The sequence below is a fragment of the Palaemon carinicauda genome, chromosome 30 (assembly GCF_036898095.1).
Source record: "Palaemon carinicauda isolate YSFRI2023 chromosome 30, ASM3689809v2, whole genome shotgun sequence".
Classification (NCBI taxonomy): domain Eukaryota; kingdom Metazoa; phylum Arthropoda; class Malacostraca; order Decapoda; family Palaemonidae; genus Palaemon; species Palaemon carinicauda.
The window spans coordinates 90,889,623-90,912,123 of record NC_090754.1 but is presented as its reverse complement, the minus strand read 5'-3'; the positions used below and the strand labels follow the sequence as shown (position 1 = coordinate 90,912,123).

Sequence of the window (22,501 nt, the reverse complement as noted above, 5' to 3'; positions counted from 1 at the left end):
GCTCTAACTTCATGTGTCCTTACCTTCAGCAAAGCTTGGTCTTCCTCACTCAGATGTGAATGAGCTTCTCGTATTAACAGTCTGATAAAATAGGATAAAGCATTCTTTGACATAGGCAAAGATGGTTTCTTAACTGAACACCATAAAGCTTCTGACTGTCCTCGTAAAGGTTTAGTTCGTCTTAAATAGAACTTAAGAGCTCTCACAGGGCATAAGACTCTTTCTAGTTCATTTCCAACCATATTTGATAGGCTTGGAATATCGAACGATTTCGGCCAAGGACGAGAAGGTAGCTCGTTTTTGGCTAGAAAACCAAGTTGTAGAGAACATGTAGCCGTTTCAGATGAAAATCCGATGTTCCTGCTGAAGGCGTGAATCTCACTGACTCTTTTAGCTGTGGCTAAGCAAACCAGGAAAAGAGTCTTTAAAGTGAGATCTTTAAAGGAGGCTGATTGTAGCGGCTCAAACCTTTCTGACATGAGGAATCTTAGTACCACGTCTAAATTCCAACCAGGTGTAGCCAAACGACGCTCCTTCGTGGTCTCAAAAGACTTAAGGAGGTCCTGTAGATCTTTGTTGTTGGAAAGATCTAAGCCTCTGTGACGGAAGACTGATGCCAACATGCTTCTATAACCCTTGATAGTGGGAGCTGAAAGAGATCGTTCTTTCCTCAGGTATAAAAGGAAGTCAGCTATTTGAGTTACAGAGGTACTAGTCGAGGATACCGATACTGACTTGCACCAGTTTCGGAAGACTTCCCACTTCGATTGGTAGACTCTAAGGGTGGATGTCCTCCTTGCTCTAGCAATCGCCCTGGCTGCCTCCTTCGAAAAGCCTCTAGCTCTCGAGAGTCTTTCGATAGTCTGAAGGCAGTCAGACGAAGAGCGTGGAGGCCTTGGTGTACCTTCTTTACGTGTGGCTGACGTAGAAGGTCCACCCTTAGAGGAAGAGTTCTGGGAACGTCCACTAGCCATCGAAGTACCTCAGTGAACCATTCTCTCGCGGGCCAGAGGGGAGCAACTAACGTCAACCTTGTCCCTTCGTGAGAGAACTTCTGCAGTACCTTGTTGACAATCTTGAACGGGGGGAATGCATATAGGTCTAGATGTGACCAATCTAGGAGAAAGGCATCTATATGAACTGCTGCTGGGTCCGGGATTGGTGAGCAATATATTGGGAGCCTCTTGGTCATCGAGGTTGCGAAGAGATCTATGGTTGGCTGGCCCCATGTGGCCCAAAGTCTCTTGCACACATCCTTGTGTAGGGTCCATTCTGTTGGAATGATTTGTCCCTTCCGACTGAGGCAATCTGCCATGACATTCAAGTTGCCTTGGATGAACCTCGTTACTAGTGAAATGTTTAGACCTTTTGACCAGATGAGGAGGTCCCTTGCGATCTCGTACAACGTCATAGAGTGGGTCCCTCCTTGCTTGGAGATGTACGCCAAAGCCGTGGTGTTGTCCGAGTTCACCTCCACCACTTTGCCTTGAAGGAGAGACTTGAAGCTTTTCAAGGCCAGATGAACTGCCAGTAGCTCCTTGCAGTTGATATGCATTGTCCTTTGACTCGAGTTCCAAGTTCCCGAGCATTCCCGACCGTCCAATGTCGCGCCCCAGCCTGTGTCCGATGCGTCCGAGAAGAGAACGTGGTTGGGAGTCTGAACAGCCAGGGGCTGACCCTCTCTGAGGCTGATACTGTCCTTCCACCAAGTCAGGGAAGACTTCATCTTCTCGGAAATGGGGATCGAGACCGCTTCTAGCGTCTTGTCCTTTTTCCAGTAAACAGCTAGGTGATATTGAAGAGGACGGAGGTGTAGTCTTCCTAATGATACGAACTGTTCCAGGGATGATAGTGTCCCTATCAGACTCATCCACTGCCTGACCGAACATCGTTCCTTCTTCAGCATGTTCTGGATGCATAACAGGGCTTGACTTGTTCTGGGGGCCGACGGAAAAGCCCGAAAAGCTAGACTGTGAATCTCCATCCCTAAATACACAATAGTTTGGGATGGGACCACTTGAGACTTTTCCATATTGACAAGGAGACCCAATTCCTTGGTCAGATCTAGAGTCCACTTTAGATCCTTCAGACAGCGACGACTGGAAGAAGCTCTTAGAAGCCAGTCGTCCAAATAGAGGGAGGCTCGGATGTCCGCTAAATGAAGGAATTTGGCTACATTCCTCATCAGCCTCGTAAACACAAGAGGAGCTGTGCTTAGGCCAAAGCACAGGGCTTGAAACTGGTAGACAACCTTTTCGTAAACAAATCTCAGAAAAGGTTGGGAGTCTGGGTGGATGGGGACATGGAAGTATGCGTCCCTTAGGTCTAAAGAGACCATCCAGTCTTCCCTTCTGACCGCTGCTAGAACGGACTTTGTGGTCTCCATGGAGAACGTCTGCTTTGTGACAAAGACATTCAGCGCACTGACGTCTAGCACCGGCCTCCACCCTCCTGTCTTCTTTGCCACTAAGAAGAGACGGTTGTAGAAGCCCGGGGTTTGATGGTCCAGGACTTTGACTACCGCTCCCTTTTCTAGTAAGAGAGACACCTCCTGTTTCAATGCTCATCTCTTGTCTTCCTCTCTGTACCTGGGAGAGAGATCGATGGGAGACGTTGCTAGAGGGGGTTTTCGTACAAACGGGATCTTGTACCCCTCTCTGAGCAACTTCACAGATTGTGCATCTGCGCCTCTCTTCTCCCAGGTCTGCCAGAAGTTCTTGAGTCTGGCTCCCACTGCTGTCTGAAGAAGCTGGCAGTCAGACTCTGCCTTTAAAGGACTTGGTTCCTTTCTTCTTCCCACGTCTCCCTTCGGCACGAGCACCTCCTCTGCTGGAGGCTCTGCCACGAAAGGGCGGAATAAATCGGGACGCTGGAGTGTCCATCCTTGGTCTAGCTGACAAGGTAGGCAAAGGGGTGGCTTTGCGGGCAGAGGACGCAACCAGGTCATGGGTGTCCTTCTGTATCAAAGAAGCAGCAATCTCCTTAATCAAGTCCTCTGGAAAAAGGCACTTAGAAAGAGGAGCAAACAGAAGTTCGGATCTTTGACAAGGTGTCACTCCAGCTGACAGGAAAGAGCAAAGGTTCTCACGCTTCTTGAGGACTCCGGATACGAACGATGCAGCAAGCTCATTAGACCCGTCACGTATGGCCTTGTCCATGCAGGACATGATGAGCAAGGAAGTTTCCTTCTCTGTTGGGGAGATCTTCCTGCTCAAAGCTCCCAGACACCAGTCTAAAAAGTTGAAGACCTCAAAGGCTCTAAATATCCCTTTCAACAGGTGGTCTAGGTCCGAAGATGACCAACATATCTTAGAGCGTCTCATGGCTAGCCTGCGGGGAGAGTCTACAAGACTTGAGAAGTCGCCCTGGGCAGAGGCAGGAACTCCCAAGCCGAGAACTTCTCCCGTGGCATACCAGACGCTCGATCTGGAAGAGAGTCTAGCAAGGGGAAACGTAAAGGCTGTCTTCCCTAGACTCTTTTTGGACTGCATCCATTCTCCTATCACTCGTAAAGCTCTCTTGGACGAGTCTAGTAAAGGCAGGCGAGGATGACGGCGTACCTAATACAAACTCTGACGGAGGAGAGCGCGGAGCCACAGACACAAACTGGTCCGGAAACATCTCTTTGAACAGAGCAAGAACTTTTCTAAAGTCCAAAGAGGGTTGCGTGGACTTAGGCTCGTCAAGGTCCGAATGTGGTTCATCAACGTGTGCCGCATCATCATCATCAGAAAGTCCATCATCCGAGTATTGAGGAGGAAGCGGCAATGGAGTAGGTAACGGCTGGTTAGCTGAGTCCGGTCGCACGGGTGCACGCGTGACTGAACCAGACGCAACGTCATGGAACTGTTGCCCAGTCTGTGAGCTGGCAACAACCATAGCAGCGCGGGGACGCACAGCGTCTACTCCAGACTGTCTAGTCTGATGTGGGTGAGCAGTGGCAACCACACTGGGTTGCGGAGGTTGACGCACCGCGTCAAAACAAAATAACTCTGACAGTTGTTGTACCTCGCGAACGTCAACGGAAGGCTCCGTGCGTCGCTGAACGTCAACATGCGGCTGGCAGGGCACCCTGGAACGCATGGGTGGCGGGACTCTCTCAGCTGGAGTGCGCAAGAAGGTCGCCTCAGCGTCCACAGGACGCACAACCGAGTGTGTGGTTGTAGGCAAGAGGCTGGTGCAGCAGCAACCTTCTCCGCACGAAAGTCCTGCATCAGAGACGTTAATTGGGACTGCATGGTCTGCAGCAAAGACCACTTAGGGTCTGCAGGAGCAGGTGCGGCGACAGACGGTGTAACTGCCTGAGGCGGTACCGCTTTGCCTCTCTTAGGAGGTGAGCAGTCATCGGAAGACTGCAGCGAGTCCGAACTGACCCAGTGGCTACAACTGGGCCGTTGGACTTGCGCGGAAGGGACCGACTTGCGCTTAAGTGGTCGTGAGACCTTGGTCCATGGTTTCTTGCGAGAAACCTCTTCCGCAGACGAGGAATAAATGGGCTCTCTCGTCTTTGTGTGGGTGGGGCGATCTTGGGTAGATACGCCCGAAACCACGGAGGGAACGTCTGTTCGCCGATTAAAGCCTCTCGAACCCATTGGTCGTACGACATTGCTTCTCCCCTGGACTTGGGAGCTTGCAAGAGGTCCCGGACTAGGAGGACGACAGGCACGAACAGACGAACCCTCAAGCGCAACACTATCCACAACACTATCACTCACTTTATCACTTCCCACTGCACTTTTACACTTCAGCTCCTTGACGTCCGCCATGAGCTGGTTACGGTCACTAGCCAGGGACTCAACTCTCTCACCCAGAGCTTGGATGGCACGCATCATATCAGCCATCGAAGGTTCCTGAGTGCCAGAAGGGGGATTAGGAGCAACCACTACAGGGGAAGGAATAGGTTGTGGGGCATGAGGAGAGGAAAAATCAACAGAACGAGATGAACTTCTCCTGACTCTATCTCTCTCTAGCCTACGTGTATATTTTTGGAATTCGATAAAATCGAATTCCGAAAGCCCAACGCATTCCTCACATCGATCTTCCACTTGACAGGTTTTATCCCGACAATTGGAACAAACGGTGTGAGGATCGATAGAGGCCTTCGGAAGACGCCTTGAACAGTCCCTAGCATTATACTTCCTGAATTTTGGGACTTGAGAAGGGTCAGCCATTTTGAATTGGTCAAAGGGGAATTCAAAAACTATCCAAAGTCATCAACAAATAATCCGATATCAAAAAAAAATGCAAGGATTTATTGAAGAGAAAGCCTGCACAGCGAAAGCTCAAAACTAGAAAAGTGTACTTCACCAAATAGTTGTGAAAACAAATCCAGTTAGCAACAGCGAATTAGTAGGTCTTGCCGGTAGCACGACAGAGAGAAAATTGAGTTCTTTGTTTACAATGAGTACTGGGTATCTGGACGACAGATGGCGCTGTTGAAGTACACCCCCTACCTGCATAGCGATCGCTGGCGGTTTTTTTCCGTAGAGTTTTCTGTCGAGCAGCAGAGCTGCAGCTATTATAATCACCGGCTAAGTTAAATATTGAAAAACTGTAAATTTGAATGATTCAGTACCTAACCTAACTGTTAATACCTGTATATGAAGTAGTTATTGGAACATAATGCAATTATAAATGGAAAATACCAAAAATGTGGAAACCTACCTTTCGAGTGAAGCGATGTTCGAAAGAGAAAGTGGCAGCAGAGGGGGAGGACAAACGGCAGAAAACATTAACAAAGGCAAAAACATGAACGCTTAACTTTACGAAACATTAACAAATGGCCGAAAACATTAACACTTAACATTAAAAAAGGGATTTTGACGAAGGAAAAATCTATTTCTGGGCTCAACCTGTGTCGCTCCGTGAAATGCTCCTTAAAGCACCATTTCAAAGGTATAAATACTGCTAAATACACCAGGGAAAAAAGTTGCATGGAATGCTAGGAATATATCCAGCTCGCTCACCCCTAAAGGGTGTCGGTATTAAAACAGGGGCGAGTGATACCACTACCAGAGATCTCTTTCCAACTGGACTTCTCCCTCCTCAAAATCTCCCATTACCACGAGATGTCATTCACTACAGCTACTGCCCCTCCCCACCACTATCACTACCTATCCTTCTCCCATCATTCCTTGTAAGCACCCGTGAACGTTCGGACGTGTTTTTTGTAGCTCTGTGTTATTTTGTGTTATGAAATTTTCCCTTTTTTAATATTTTCAATTTTTTTTTTACTTTATTTTTGTACTTTCTAAATTTCTTCATCACTTCCACTTTTCTGGGTTTTTTTTTGGATCACTTTGACCCTGGCCTACAAATAGCCTCTTTAAAAAAAATAATGATCTAAGGAAGCTTGTTTCCACATGCTTTTTAAAATATTCCAGAAATGAGTCAAGCAAACTTCATTACACTGAGCAGGAAAATGACCAGAGTAAACCTTTTCGGAATGTTACTTTTCTAAGAACTTTGCCATTTTATGATAATGATATAGTATCTCCTCAATTTCTGCTGTTGTCGTAGATATGTCCTTCTCATTGGAGCTAAAGAAGCATTCTTGAATGAAGTTCACTTGTATGGTCTACAACTCCTTCAAGTCATCCGTTGTAAGGTCCTCTTGGGGCTCATCGAGCATATTAATGTTGTCCTCATTGACGTCCAGATTCATGGACTTCCCGAGTGCACCAATTTCCTCAACCTCACTTTGCAGAACAGGTTCAGGATCATCAGAAGTTTTGATTTTGGCTTCAGCAAGGCCTAAATCAAATCCCTAAAGCAAAGTCTCGTGCGGAGATGCCATCAGGCCACAGCTTCTCCCCCAAAGATTTCAAGGTGTACCTCGAAACCTCCTGCCAAGCTTGATCTATGAGTTGGAGGCATGTCACAATATCAAAATACTCCTTCCAAAATTCATGCAGGGTGAGGTTTATGCTATCGAAATTTCGAAACATCTAATGAAGAGATTTTTTGTATAGAGCTTCTTAAAAATTCGAAATCACTTGCTGGTCCATGGGCTGAAGGAGAGGGGTGGTTTTAGGAGGAAGGTAGAGCACCATGATAAAGGAACACTCCAGAAAGATATCTTCCTTTAGGCCAGGAGGGTGAGCAGGGGTGTTGTCCAACACTAGCAGGCATTTCAGAGGGAGGCGCTTCTCTTCCAAATATTTCTTTACAGTACGACCGAAACAGAGGTTTACAGACTCAGTAAAGAACAGCCGCATTACCCTCCAAGTCACTGGAAGTTTTCCTTGAGCACTTTGTGGGACTTGAAGGCTCGAGGAGTCTCCAAATGATTCACCATTGACGTCTGCACAGAGTGCAAATTTAAGCCTATCCCTAAAAAAAGCCCAGTTGAAGACATTCTAGGGACTAGCCTTACTGTAGAGTCAGCTCGTCGAATGTCTTAACAAAGGCTTCAGCCACTTTCATCTCCAAACTGGCAGCCTCCCCAAGCCGCACCACTGAATGAATGACAGACTGCCTCTCGAATTTTTCAAACCATCCAAGTGAAGCCTTGAACTCTGTGGGTGCCTGATACGATATCCCTTCTCCTGCGTCATTTTTGGCCTGAGCATGTGCTTGATCACTGAAAATGACGCTCGCCTTATAGCAGATTATCGTCTCAGGGATCGTGTCTCCAGCGATTTCCTTATCCTAAATCCAGAGGAGAATAAGTCTCTCCATCTCATCACGGACATGGTTCCTCTTACTAGAAATGACCATCACGCCCTTAGGTGTTGCCGATTTGATGGGTTTCTTCTGCTTAGGGATAGTGTCCATCGTTGACAGATTTTGGCCATATTCCACAGTGATCACACTTAACAGCATGCCAGCCTCATATTTCTTGATTATCTCAAGCTTTGTATCCAAAGAAAGCATCCTCTTCTTCTTTCCTTGAACATCAGCAAAATTCTTGGGACCCATAGCTAATACTGTACGAGTTGAATAATGCAAAAGGAAAACTATAAGTACGAAAGCGAAATCTTCAATGTGAATTCAATGAGAACTATGGCGCTACCAAAACAAAATGGTCGAGGAACTCCGGTAAGTAGATGTATGATGAGAAAAGTGTTGACCAATATGAAAGCAGGATCTTACGGCGGTAACTAGCAAAGGAGATAACCAATGGGAGAGCAGGAGGATGCTGGCGAGTTTATAGTTTTGTGGCATGCGCCAACTGAATCTCTACTGGTAGACTGCATAGCAGGAGAAAGGCTGAGCCTCCTTGATTGGAAACGAAGGTCACCAAGGTGGAGTTGTCGCTCATCAACACCACAGTGACCTATCAGTCTTTGAGAAGTGGAGTAATTCTATTAGCACTACTTTCATTTCCAGGAAAATTATGTGAACAGTCTTGAACTTCTGACCTTAGGCCTGAGATTTGGTCCTTTCCTAGGTGAGCACCCCATCCTTGGCGAGAAGCATCTGAGAACAGGAGGAATTGTGGCAAAGGAGCCAGAAGGGGGGTCGGGGGTTTCCAGCAAAGTCTCTTCATTCAGTCACCAAAGGAGGTCTTTTACTATCACTTGAGGCATTTACAATAGAGTTGCAGGGTCGTCTGAAGTCTGTGCCCATTGGATCTTCAGAAACCACTGCACTGAGCGCAGATGCATTCTCTCTGGAGGAACAAGTTTCTCTAATGAGGAGAGATGGCCTAGTAGCTTCTGCCAAGAGTGGGCAGGAAGGAGATTTCCTTTCAGAAAGGCTGCTGCCAATACTCTGAACCTTGAGATTCTGTCAGCTGATGGGAAGGCTCTGGCTTGAACAGTCTATGTACAGTGAATATCAAAGACACAAGACATAAGCACTAAGCAATTTAAGGGTATGATGATGGAGACACAGATGTGATCACAAAGAGAGGAAACTTCACGACCAGGAGTATCATGAGGAAGTGCTTCTATCAAGTGCTATGCGACATGCGCAGCAGTTGCCTAGCAACAAAGTATGATGAAATCAAACCAATTTTCTTTTGATAGTCTGGTCATAGAAAATGAAACTACAAGTACATACATACATATACCAAAGGCACTTCCCCCAATTTTGGGGGGTAGCCGACAACAACAAGAAACAAAACAAAAAGGGGACCTCTACTCTCTACGTTCCTCCAGCCTAACCAGGGACTCAGCCGAGTTCAGCTGGTACTGCTAGGGTGCCACAGCCCAACCTCCCACATTTCCACCACAGATGAAGCTTCATACTGCTGAGTCCCCTACTGCTGCTACCTCCGCGGTCATCTAAGGCACCGGAGGAAGCAGCAGGGCCTACTGGAACTGCGTCACAATTGCTCGCCATTCATTCCTATTTCTAGCACGCTCTCTTGCCTCTCTCACATCTATCCTCCTATCACCCAGAGCTTTCTTCACACCATCCATCCACCCAAACCTTGGTCTTCCTCTTGTACTTCTCCCATCAACTCTTGCATTCATCACCTTCTTTAGCAGACAGCCATTTTCCATTCTCTCAACATGGCCAAACCACCTCAACACATTCATATCCACTCTAGCCGCTAACTCATTTCTTACACCTGTTCTCACCCTCACCACTTCGTTCCTAACCCTATCTACTCGAGATACACCAGCCATACTCCTCAGACACTTCATCTCAAACACATTCAATTTCTGTCTCTCCATCACTTTCATTCCCCACAACTCCGATCCATACATCACAGTTGGTACAATCACTTTCTCATATAGAACTCTCTTTACATTCATGCCCAACCCTCTATTTTTTACTACTCCCTTAACTGCCCCCAACACTTTGCAACCTTCATTCACTCTCTGACGTACATCTGCTTCCACTCCACCATTTGCTGCAACAACAGACCTCAAGTACTTAAACTGATCCACCTCCTCAAGTAACTCTCCATTCAACATGTCATTCAACCTTGCACCACCTTCCCTTCTCGTACATCTCATAACCTTACTCTTACCCACATTAACTCTCAACTTCCTTCTCTCACACACCCTTCCAAATTCTGTCACTAGTCGGTCAAGCTTCTCTTCTGTGTCTGCTACCAGTACAGTATCATCCGCAAACAAAAACTGATTTACCTCCCATTCATGATCATTCTCGCCTACCAGTTTTAATCCTCGTCCAAGCACTCCAGCATTCACCTCTCTCACCACTCCATCAACATACAAGTTAAACAACCACGGCGACATCACACATCCCTGTCTCAGCCCCACTCTCACCGGAAACCAATCGCTCACTTCATTTCCTATTCTAACACATGCTTTACTACCTTTGTAGAAACTTTTCACTGCTTGCAACAACCTTCCACCAACTCCATATAACCTCATCACATTCCACATTGCTTCCCTATCAACTCTATCATATGCTTTCTCCAGATCCATAAACGCAACATACACCTCCTTACCTTTTGCTAAATATTTCTCGCATATCTGCCTAACTGTAAAAATCTGATTCATACAACCCCTACCTCTTCTAAAACCACCCTGTACTTCCAAGATTGCATTCTCTGTTTTATCCTTAATCCTATTAATCAGTACTCTACCATACACTTTTCCAACTACACTCAACAAACTAATACCTCTTGAATTACAACACTCATGCACATCTCCCTTACCCTTATATAGTGGTACAATACATGCACAGACCCAATCTACTGGTACCATTGACAACACAAAACACACATTAAACAATCTCACCAACCATTCAAGTACAGTCACACCCCCTTCCTTCAACATCTCAGCTTTCACACCATCCATACCAGATGCTTTTCCTACTCTCGTTTCATCTAGTGCTCTCCTCACTTCCTCTATTGTAATCTCTCTCTCATTCTCATCTCCCATCACTGGCACCTCAACTACAAGTAATCCTTATAAATTACTTGGAAGTTTGTATGTGTAGGAATAAATTGCTTATGAAGTTCTTGGACCTTATAGCAAATAATCAAATTTAAACCCACAAAAGGTAAGGTTGGACTAATTAAAGGATGGTACCAGAGATTAATATTTGGTCCAAAGATAAGGAATTTAATAGACTGCAGTTTTTTGGACAAGTTGAGTAAAGATGAGTTAGTTGCAGAAGAACAAACAAGAGAATGATATTCAATACATGGAAGAAAATATGAATATAAAAACATTTCTTCAGGATAGATACGTAACAAAAATGAAAAAGAATTTAGCAATAAATCCATATTTTGTGTAATTGAAGATGACACAGGTCATATATCTTTCTCAAAAGTGACTTTGCAATCAAGAATCACAACTAAAGAATTTAATTTCTCGTAAAGTAGTTAAATAAAAATTGTTACTGAAAAGTCAGGGTGGGAAAAATCAATGTCCCTGATCTACTTAAAATTAAAGTCCGAGTTTAGTTGAAATTTACACCATGCGCAGGTATTATCAACGTTTCTGTTAAGGACTCAACAACTACAGGTATATATTAAGGAGATGGGATCTATGAAGTGGCATCAGCTGCATATGAAATGCTTGTTTTCAAAAGGCAAACCACATTGCATGTACTGTATAGTACTACCATATATGAAAAGATAAGGACCAAGAACACTAACCAGAGGAACATTAGATATTCTTTCAATTACTATGGTACCCATCAGCAACTCCTCTTTGTAATCTACTCTCATCTTATCAAGTTTGAAAACAAGGGTCTTATGATTAATAGTGCCAAAAGCAGAAATAAAGTCCACACTAATCAAATGAACTCAAGAACCACAATCAATGAATTTGTGCAATGGAGATTGTGAGAAGAGCAGACCAGGAAACAGATGATCAATTACAGCATATCCATTCAAGATCCTTTGCCAACAGGTATTCAAAACATTAGGATAATATACGAGTTGCAACAACATTTGCCTAATACAATAACACTACCAATTCTCCGACAAATACAAAAAGAACTAATACTTTCTAACTCACAAATAACTATAACATACATACATACATATACCAAGGCACTTCCCCCAATTTTGGGGGGGGGGTGGGGGGTTAGCCGACATCAACAAATGAAACAAAACAAAAAAGGGGACCTCTACTCTCAACGTTCCTCCAGCCTAACAAGGGACTCAACTGAGTTCAGCTGGTACTGCTAGGGTGCCAAAGCCCACCCTCCCACATTATCCACCACAGATGAAGCTTCATAATGCTGACTCCCCTACTGCTGCTACCTCCGCGGTCATCTAAGGCATCGGAGGAAGCAGCAGGAAATAACTATAAACAATATAAAAATACACATTGGGTCTATGCCTCTATAAACATCAGGTTTAAATTAGTGTGTTAATTTCACAGGACCAAAGAAGCTAAAATTTTCAGTGTAGCTTCAGGAAAATAAGAATACTGTAAAGCAAGTTTCCGGATGTCGTTCTCAATTGTTCTGTTTATTGTCAAATACATCAACTAGAAGAGTTGCTTTAACCCTATGGACAATAAGAGACAGAGCCATCTGGTTCAAACAAAGGAAGGACTGTTAGCTTGGAACAAGCTCTTATTATTTAATGTTAACTAACAACTATAGTACCGCAGCTAAAAATTCTTTAAAAATATTTATATATCTTTGAAAATTAAGAAATTATATACATAAACGTGAGATCTATGATCAAATAAAATCATGGCAATATTTTAATCAATATATCGTTAATGTAAAATACAGTCACTGTATGGAGGGCATTTAGACAAACTGACTATGCTAGACATTTTTGCTAACAATAGCAAAATTCAAGTGTTAATATAATTTTACAGAGAAATATACATCAATAAAAAGAAACATTTAGGGTAAAGGCTTGTGAATCTAAAACAATAACCAGAGTAATCAAATACGACAAACTGCATGCTCATACGGATATGGATCTGCTTTCTTTTGGTGGTATACAAGGGGGAGAGAGACTTCATATGCCATAAGATAAATTACATTCTTTAAATCATTTTTGCTACCACAACATGATGTTAGCACTTACTTTTAGCCTGAATGTCCGCTATCATATTCTCCCTATTCTGTGATAACTTGATCAAGTAAGGTTTCAATTTTGAAATGATCTCTTCTCGTGTTTCTGGAGTCCACGTTACAGGCGGCCAAGCAGGAGCCAGGTTGTACACTGGATTAAGGTCAACTAAAATGTTCTGAAAAAGATAAAAAAAAAATGGTTGTTTTGATTCATGAATTTACACAACAGAGCAAGATGTTAGGGGACAGACAGGCCATTCAGCACTGAGGTGCAATTGGGAGGGAAAAACCCTGTAAGTGGACTATGAAGTAAGGATGAAAAGAGGTTGGACAGCATTAAGGAAGGCAGGAAGCGGGACGAGAGGTATGATAAACTTATTTAGATTCTTCAGTATCCCATGCTCATCATAAAACATCACTGCGATACTGTCTACTTCAGAATACCTACTTATTGAAATCAACGTAATGTGATTATTTGAAGATGAAATAGAGCGATTGGAGCGCACTCACTAGCCAAAGAGAATTATTCATATTCAATTTCAGATTGGAGGATTTATACATAAGCTATGATGATGAAATTTGTATGCATAAAATATTTATATTTATATTTTTATAGTTTATATATGACATATATGTTTTTGACGTAGTTAATAGTTTATATAGGACATATCTGTTTTGACGCTGTTACTGTTTTTAGAATGATATATTGTTAATTTATTCTCATAATTAATTTATTTCCTTATTTCCTTTCCTCACTGGGCTATTTTTCCCTGTTGGAGCTCTTGGGCTTATAGCATCTTGCTTTTCCAACTAGGGTTGTAGCTTGGCTAGTAATAATAATAATAATAATAATAATAAAAACCTCTTCTTGAAATGTCATTGGTTGTGGTGGCCTGTTGGTAACTTCCTTGCCTGGTGATTGCCAGACTGGGATTCGAGTCCCGCTCAAACTTATTAGTTCCTTTGGTCGCTGCAACCTCACCATCTTTGTGAGCTAAAGATCAGGGTTTGGGGGAGCCAATAGGCAACCATTGCCTGGCCCTTCTTGATCCCAGCCTGGGTAGAGAGGGGGCTTGGGTGCTGGTCATATGCACTGTATATATAGTCAGTCTCTAAGGCATTCTCCTGCTTGATAGGACAATGTCACTGTCCCTTGCCTTTGCTATTCAAGAGTGGCCTTTAAACCTTTAAAAAGGCTTTTGTCATTCATTCACAACTATCTATTAATGGTTGATGCTACATACCCCTTTACTTTCCAAATACTAAATTCTGTAAGTTGGACTTGAGTTCTTCTTCATCAACACAGATGAAACAATAGATTAAATAGAAAATCTAATGCTGTCAATTTTTTTCTATCATACTTACATCTACAATATGCCACATCCTACGCTTTTCTAACACCTAATTACCCAGCAGGGACTACAGGGAATAAATGAACTAAAAGCTACTGACTCATTGTGTTTAGGCCTGTTTCCTTGGATGCTGTTTGTGTAAACCAGTATCCAAGGATTGATTCTTAAAATTTTGTATAGAATTAGTTATCAAAATAGCCAAATACAGTATTTGAAAGGATAGCTATTGTCTGTTACAAGGATTATATTTCCATTGTATAAAGGTGATTATCATTTCTAGTTAAGCTAAAACACTAGCTGGAAAAAAACAGGATGCTATAAGCCCAGGGGCTTCAACAGGGAAAATAGCCTAGTGAGGAAATAAGGAAACGGAAAGAATATTGTGCCTGAGTATACCTCAAGCAACAGAATTCTACCCCAAGACAGTGGAAGACCATGGTACAGAGGCCTTGACACTACCAAACTCTAAAGTACACTTTTAGAATTACATAGCAGAACATTTCCATATTCATGTACAGTATCTTATGCATAAAAATTAAAAAGTGCACTGAGAACTTGAAAAAAAATACATATATAGTGATGTCTAGGATATTAAAGCAGCACACAAGCAAAATTAGAATAATATACCGCTAAGAATTACACAAATATATGGGAATATTAGCTTGTAAGCAATAAAGTCAACAAATCAAACACTACCATAGGAAAGCATAAAATTAAACATATTTAAAATAGCAGGACCCATCTATCTATCTACAAAGGCACTTGCACCATTTTGGGGGATAGCCGACATAAAAACAAGAACAAAAGGGGACTTTCTTCCTCTTCGGTCCTCCCAGCCTGATATGAGATTCAGCTGTTTGGTTAATACTGCTAGGGTGCCACAGCAAACCCTCCACTGTTATCCACCACAAATGAAGCTTCATAGGCTGAATCTCCTACTACTGCTACCTCAGCAGTGACCGTGACCAGAGGAAGCCGCAGGGTCTTCCTCTTGTACTTTTCTCATTGACTCTTCCCCTTCTTCAGCAGACAGCTATTTTCCATTCCCTCTAAATGGACAAACCAATTCAACATATTCATATCCACTCTGGCAGCTAAATAATTTCTTACACCCATTCTCATCATCATTACTTTGTTTCTAAACCTATCTAGTTAAGATATACCAGCCCTACTCCTCAGACACTTTTTCTCTAACACATTCAATTTCTCTCCATCACTTTCATTTCCCATAATTCTGATTCACACATCACAGTTGGTACGATCACTATTTACAGCAACAGACCCCAAGTACTTAAAACTGATCTACTTCAAGTAACTCTCCATTCAACCAAGCACAACCCTCCCCTTCTCATGCATCTCATAAGTATCATCTGCAAACAACAACTGATTTACCTGCCACTCATGATCACTAGCATCTACCAGTTTCAATCCTTGACCAAGCACTTGAGCATTCACCTCTCTCACAATTCCATCAATAAACAAATTGAACAACCATGGCAACATCACACATCCCTGTCTCAGCCTCACTCTCACTGGAAACCAATCACTCACTTTATTGCCTATCCTAATACTGTACACGCTTCACTGCCTAAGTAGAAACTTCACTGCTTGCAACAACCTTCCATCAATTCTATATTATCATTATCATTTGCTAAAACCCTAGTTGGAAGAGCAAGATGCTATAAGTCAGAGGAATCCAGCAGGGAAAATAACCAATTGAGGAAAAGAAATAAGGAATTTACAAAAGAAGTAATTAACAATTAAAATAAAACATTTCTAGAACAACAACACCACCAAAACAAATCTTTCATATATAAACTATAAAAACTTTAGCCAAGGCTAGAGAACAATGGTTTAACTTTGGAGTTTCTTTCTCCTAGAAGAGCTGTTTACCAAACTTAAGAGTTCTACTCCTACCAGGAGGAAAGTGGTCAGTGAACAATTACATTGTAGTAGTTAATCCCTTGAGCAAAGAAGAATTGTTTGGTAATCTCTGTGTTGTCCGGTGTATAAGGAAAGAGAACAAGTAAAGAATAGGCCAGACTATTCGGTGTATGTGCAGGCAAAAGGAAAATTAGCCTTAACCAGAGAGAACGATCCAATGTAGTACTGTGGCCAGTTAAGAGCCCAATAACTCTCTAACAGTAGTATCTCCTCCCTATCATCCCTATCATAAGCTTTCTCCAGATCCATAAACAAAACATATACCTCCCTGCCTTTCGCTAAATATTTCTCACATCTGTATAACTGTAAAAATGTGATCCATACAACCCCTACCTTTAGTAAAAATGATATTTTAATTATAAAATAAATTTTTGAATATACTTACCCGGTGAATATATAATAGCTGCAACTCTGCGGCTCGACAGACAACATGCTTAAAAAACTCGCGAGCGATCGCTATGCAGGTTGCGGGTGTGCCCACCAGCGCCAACTGTCGGCCAGATACCACTCTCGGATGTAAACAAAACCTTCAATTCTTCTCGTCCCACTGCGTCTCTATTGGGGAGGAAGGGAGGGTCGTTTAATTTATATATTCACCGGGTAAGTATATTCAAAAATTTATTTTATAATTAAAATATCATTTTTAAATATTTAACTTAGCCGGTGAATATATAATAGCTGATTCACACCCAAGGAGGTGGGTAGAGACCAGAGTTAAATATGTTTACAGCGTATAAGCTTAAGAGTTTTTTAATTTTGACAGTTATCAATATAACAAAACTAAAATAAATAGGTACCTGGTAAGGAAGTCGACTTAGACGATTACTCTGCCTTGTAAGTCTGTCTTCCTCACGGAGCCCAGCGATCCTCTTAGGATGCTGACAGACTCCCAGGAGCTGAAGTATCAAGGGCTGCAACCCATACAACAGGACCTCATCAAACCCCTAACCTGGGAGCTCTCAAGAAATGACTTTGACCACCCGCCAAATCAACCAGGATGCGAAAGGCTTCTTAGCCTTCCGAACAACCCATAAAAACAACATTAAAAAACATTTCATGAGACAGATTAAAAGGATATGGAATTAGGGAATTGTAGTGGTTGAGCCCTCACCCACTACTGCACTCGCTGCTACGAATGGTCCCAGTGTGTAGCAGTTCTCGTAAAGAGTCTGGACATCTTTCAAGTAAAATGACGCGAACACTGACTTGCTTCTCCAATAGGTCGCGTCCATGATACTTTGCAGAGATCTATTTTGCTTAAAGGCCACGGAAGTTGCTACAGCTCTAACCTCGTGCGTCTAAACCTTACGCAAAGATCGGTCTTCCTCACTCAAGTGTGAATGAGCTTCTCGTATTAACAATCTGATAAAATATGACAAAGCATTCTTTGACATAGGTAAGGATGGTTTCTTAACCGAACACCATAACGCATCAGATTTGCCTCGTAAAGGTTTAGTACGAGCTAAGTAGAACTTAAGAGCTCTAACAGGGCATAATACTCTTTCTAGTTCATTGCCTACGATCTCCGATAAGCTAGGAATATCGAAAGATTTAGGCCAAGGACGAGAAGGCAGCTCATTCTTGGCTAGGAAACCAAGCTGCAGAGAACAAGTGGCTTTTTCTGATGAAAACCAGATGTTCTTGCTGAAGGCATGAAGCTCACTGACTCTTTTAGCCGAGGCCAAGCATACCAGGAAAAGAGTCTTAAGAGTGAGATCTTTCAGGGAGGCTGAATGTAAAGGCTCAAACCTGTCTGACATGAGGAATCTTAGGACCACGTCTAAATTCCACCCAGGTGTAGCCAAACGACGTTCCTTAGAGGTCTCAAAAGACTTAAGGAGGTCTTGCAGATCTTTATTGTTGGAAAGATCTAAGCCTCTATGCCGGAAGACCGAGGCCAACATGCTTCTGTAGCCCTTGATCGTAGGAGCTGAAAGGGAGCGAACTTTTCTCAGGTATAAGAGAAAATCAGCGATTTGGGCTACAGAGGTACTGGACGAGGATACGGAAACTGACTTGCACCAGTCTCGGAAGACTTCCCACTTCGATTGGTAAACTCTAATGGTAGAAGCTCTCCTCGCTCTAGCAATCGAACTGGCTGCCTCCTTCGAAAAGCCTCTAGCTCTCGAGAGTCTTTCGATAGTCTGAAGGCAGTCAGAAGAAGAGCGTGGAGGCTTTGGTGTACCTTCTTTACGTGCGGCTGACGTAAAAGGTCTACTCTTAGAGGAAGACTTCTGGGAAAGTCTACCAGCCATCGAAGTACCTCGGTGAACCATTCTCTCGCGGGCCAGAGGGGAGCAACTAACGTCAACCTTGTCCCTTCGTGAGAGGCGAATTTCTGCAGTACCTTGTTGACAATCTTGAATGGTGGGAATGCGTAAAGATCTAGGTGTGACCAATCTAGGAGAAAGGCATCTATATGTATTGCTGCTGGGTCTGGGACTGGAGAGCAATAGATTGGAAGCCTCTTGGTCAACGAGGTTGCAAAGAGATCTATGGTGGGTTGACCCCAAGTCGCCCAAAGTCTCTTGCACACATCCTTGTGGAGGGTCCATTCGGTTGGAATTACTTGACCTTTCCGACTGAGACAATCTGCTAGAACGTTCAAGTCGCCCTGGATGAACCTCGTTACTAGGGAGATGCCTCGATCTTTTGACCAGATGAGCAGGTCCCTTGCGATCTCGTACAGAGTCAGTGAGTGGGTACCTCCCTGTTTGGAAATGTACGCCAAGGCCGTGGTGTTGTCCGAGTTGACCTCCACCACCTTGCCTCGAAGGAGACTCTCGAAGCTTATCAAGGCCAGGTGAACCGCCAAAAGCTCCTTGCTGTTGATATGCATGCTCCTCTGACTCGAGTTCCACAGACCTGAGCATTCCCGACCGTCCAGCGTCGCGCCCCAGCCCAAGTCCGATGCGTCTGAGAAGAGAACGTGGTTGGGTTTCTGAATTGCTAGGGGAAGACCCTCTCGTAGACTGATATTGTCTTTCCACCAAGTCAGACAAGTCTTTATCTTTTCGGAAATCGGGATCGAGACCGCCTCTAGCGTCTTGTCCTTTTTCCAGTGAAAAGCTAGATGGAATTGTAGAGGTCGGAGGTGTAGCCTTCCTAGCGAGACAAATTGCTCCAGGGATGATAGCGTTCCTACCAGACTCATCCAATTCCTGACTGAGCAACGTTCTTTCTTCAACATCTTCTGGATGACGAGCAGGGCTTGATCTATTCTGGGGGCCGACGGAAAAGCCCGAAAAACTGGACTGTGAATCTCCATCCCTAAATACAGAATAGTTTGGGATGGGATCAGTTGGGACTTTTCCAAATTGACTAGGAGTCCCAATTCCTTGGTCAGATCTAGAGTCCAATTGAGATCCTTCAGACAGCGATGACTGGAAGAGGCTCTGAGAAGCCAGTCGTCCAAATAAAGGGAGGCTCGGATGTCCGATAAATGGAGGAATTTTGCCACATTCCTCATAAGCCTCGTAAACACGAGAGGAGCTGTGCTTAGGCCAAAGCACAGGGCCCGAAACTGGTACACCACATCGTCGAAGACGAATCTCAGAAAAGGTTGGGAATCTGAGTGAATGGGGATGTGGAAGTAAGCGTCCCTTAGGTCGAGAGAGACCATCCAGTCTCCCTTTCTGACCGCTGCTAAGACTGACTTTGTGGTCTCTATGGTGAACTTCGTCTTTGTGACAAAGACATTCAGAGCACTGACGTCTAGCACCGGTCTCCAACCTCCTGTCTTCTTTGATACTAGGAAGAAACGGTTGTAAAACCCCGGTGATTGAAGGTCCGAGACTTTGACCACCGCTCCCTTCTCTAGTAAAAGAGACACTTCCAGTTTCAGGGCTTGTCTCTTTGCTTCCTCTCGGTACCTGGGAGAGAGATCGATGGGGGACGTCGCTAGAGGAGGTCTGCGTACAAAAGGGATTTTGTACCCCTCTCTGAGCAACCTCACAGATTGTTGATCTGCGCCTCTCTTCTCCCAGGCTTGCCAGAAGTTCTTGAGTCTGGCACCTACTGCTGTCTGAAGTTGCGGGCAGTCAGACTCTGCCCCGCGAGGACTTGGATCCTTTCCTCTTTCCTCTCTTCCCTTCGGCACGAGCACCTCCCCTGCTGGGGGCTCTGCCACGAAAGGGCGGAATAAACCTGGACGCTGGAGTGTCTATCCTAGGTCTAGCAGACAAGGCAGGCAAAGGGGGAACTTTGCGAGCCGAGGACGCAACTAAATCGTGGGTGTCCTTCTGCACTAAAGACAAGGCAATTTCCTTAACTAAGACTTCAGGAAACAAGCACTTAGACAAGGGCGCAAAGAGTAGCTCAGATCTTTGACATGGCGTCACTCCTGCTGATAGAAAAGAGCACAGAGACTCTCGTTTCTTTAGGACTCCTGACGTGAATGAGGCGGCAAGCTCGTTGGATCCATCGCGGACGGCCTTGTCCATGCAGGACATAATGAGTAAGGAAACATCCCTATCGGCAGATGAGATTTTCCTACTCAGGGCTCCCAAACACCAGTCCAGGAAGTTAAAAACTTCAAACGCCCTAAAGATGCCTTCAAGAAGGTGGTCCAGGTCCGAGGATGACCAACTAATCTTCGAGCGTCTCATGGCAAGGCGGCGGGCGGGGAGAGTCTACAAGACTTGAGAAGTCGCCCTGGGCAGAGGCAGGAACTCCCAAGCCGAGAACTTCTCCCGTGGCATACCAGACGCTCGATCTAGACGAGAGTTTAGATGGGGGGAAGGCAAAGGCCGTCTTCCCTAAACTCCTCTTGGTTTCCAACCAATCGCCTAACAGCCGTAAAGCTCTCTTGGATGAGCGAGAGAGAACGAGTTTCGTAAAGGCTGGCATGGCAGCAGGAACGCCTAAAACAAACTCAGACGGCGGCGAACGAGGAGCCACAGAGATAAAGTGTTCAGGGAACAACTCTTTAAAAACAATCATGACTTTTTTAAAGTCCATAGATGGTGGAACTGCTTTAGGCTCATCTAAATCTGAAGGCTGATCCTCAGGCTGTGGTTCAGCAACGTCCTCATCTGAAAGTTCTTCATCTGATAACTGATGAGAAAACGGCAAAGGGGTAGGCAACGTTTGACCCGCAGCGTCCAGCCGCACTGGTGCATATGTGACGGAGCAGGACGCAGCGTCCTGAAACTGCTGAACACTCTGGGAACTGTCAACAACAACAGGTGCGCGAGGACGCACAGCGTCCACCCGAGACTGTTTAGACCGTCTGGGTTGTGCAGTCAACACCATACTGGGTTGCGGAGGTTGACGCACCGCGTCAAAACAAGTCAACTTTGATGGTTGGTGAACGTCCTGAACGTCACCAGTCGCATCAGTGAGTTGCCTAACGTCAACGTGTGGCTGGAAATCCACACGGGACCGCATCGGGGGAGGTATAACCCCAACTGGTTGACGCAAGAAAGCTACATCAACGTCAACAGGACGCACAACAGAACGCTTGGATGGCTGACGGCCAGTATCTCCATGAGAAAAACGGCTAGGTTCAACGGAAACCTTCTCTACGTTGTAGTCTTCCATAAGGGACGCAAGCTTCGACTGCATGTCTTGCAGTATAACCCATTTAGGGTCTACGGAAGCGGGTGCGGTAACAGACGGGGTTAGCGACTGAGACGGCACAACTTTGCCTTTCTTAGGCGGCGAGCAGTCATCAGATGACGGCAACGGGTCCGAACTGTCCCAGTGACTACATCCGGGACGTTGGACTTGTCCTGAAGGGACCGACTTGCGTTTCAAAGGTCTAGAGACCTTGCTCCATGGTTTCTTACGTGAAACGCCTTCGGACGACGAGGTAAAAATGGGCTCTCTCGTCTTATGGTAGGGGCGATCTTGACGAGATACGCCTGATACCAAAGAGGGAACGTCTGTTCGCTGATCAAGGCCTCTCGAACCCATAAGTCGTACGACATTGCTTCTCCCCTGGGCTTGGGAGCTTGCAAGAGGTCCCGGACTAGGTGAACGACAGGCACGAACAGACGAACCCTCGGTCGCAACACTGTTCACAACACTTTGTGTAACACTAGGCACTTTCCCACTTTCCGCCGTGGCACTTTGGCACTTGAGTTCCTTCACGTCCGCCATGAGTTGATTACGGTCACTTGCTAAAGCCTCAACTCTCTCCCCCAAGGCATGAATACCACGCAACATGTCTTGCATAGACGGTTCCTGAGTGCTAGGAGGGGGGTTAGGAACAACCACTACAGGGGAAGGATTAGGTTCAGGGGCATTTGGAGAGGAAAAATCTACGGACCTAGAAGAACTTCTCCTTA

At 44.6% G+C, this 22,501-nt stretch overlaps 1 protein-coding gene across 2 annotated transcripts in view; it reads right to left on the bottom strand.

Moving 5' to 3' along the window:
• Positions 1-22,501, bottom strand: part of LOC137623348 (kinesin-like protein KIF23) — a 180,855-nt gene that overhangs the window by 54,586 nt on the left and 103,768 nt on the right. For both annotated transcript variants that reach the window (XM_068354170.1, XM_068354171.1), the window contains exon 11: positions 12,929-13,091. In XM_068354170.1, coding sequence (XP_068210271.1) covers positions 12,929-13,091 — 163 coding nt within the window. The remainder of the gene's footprint in view (positions 1-12,928; positions 13,092-22,501) is intronic.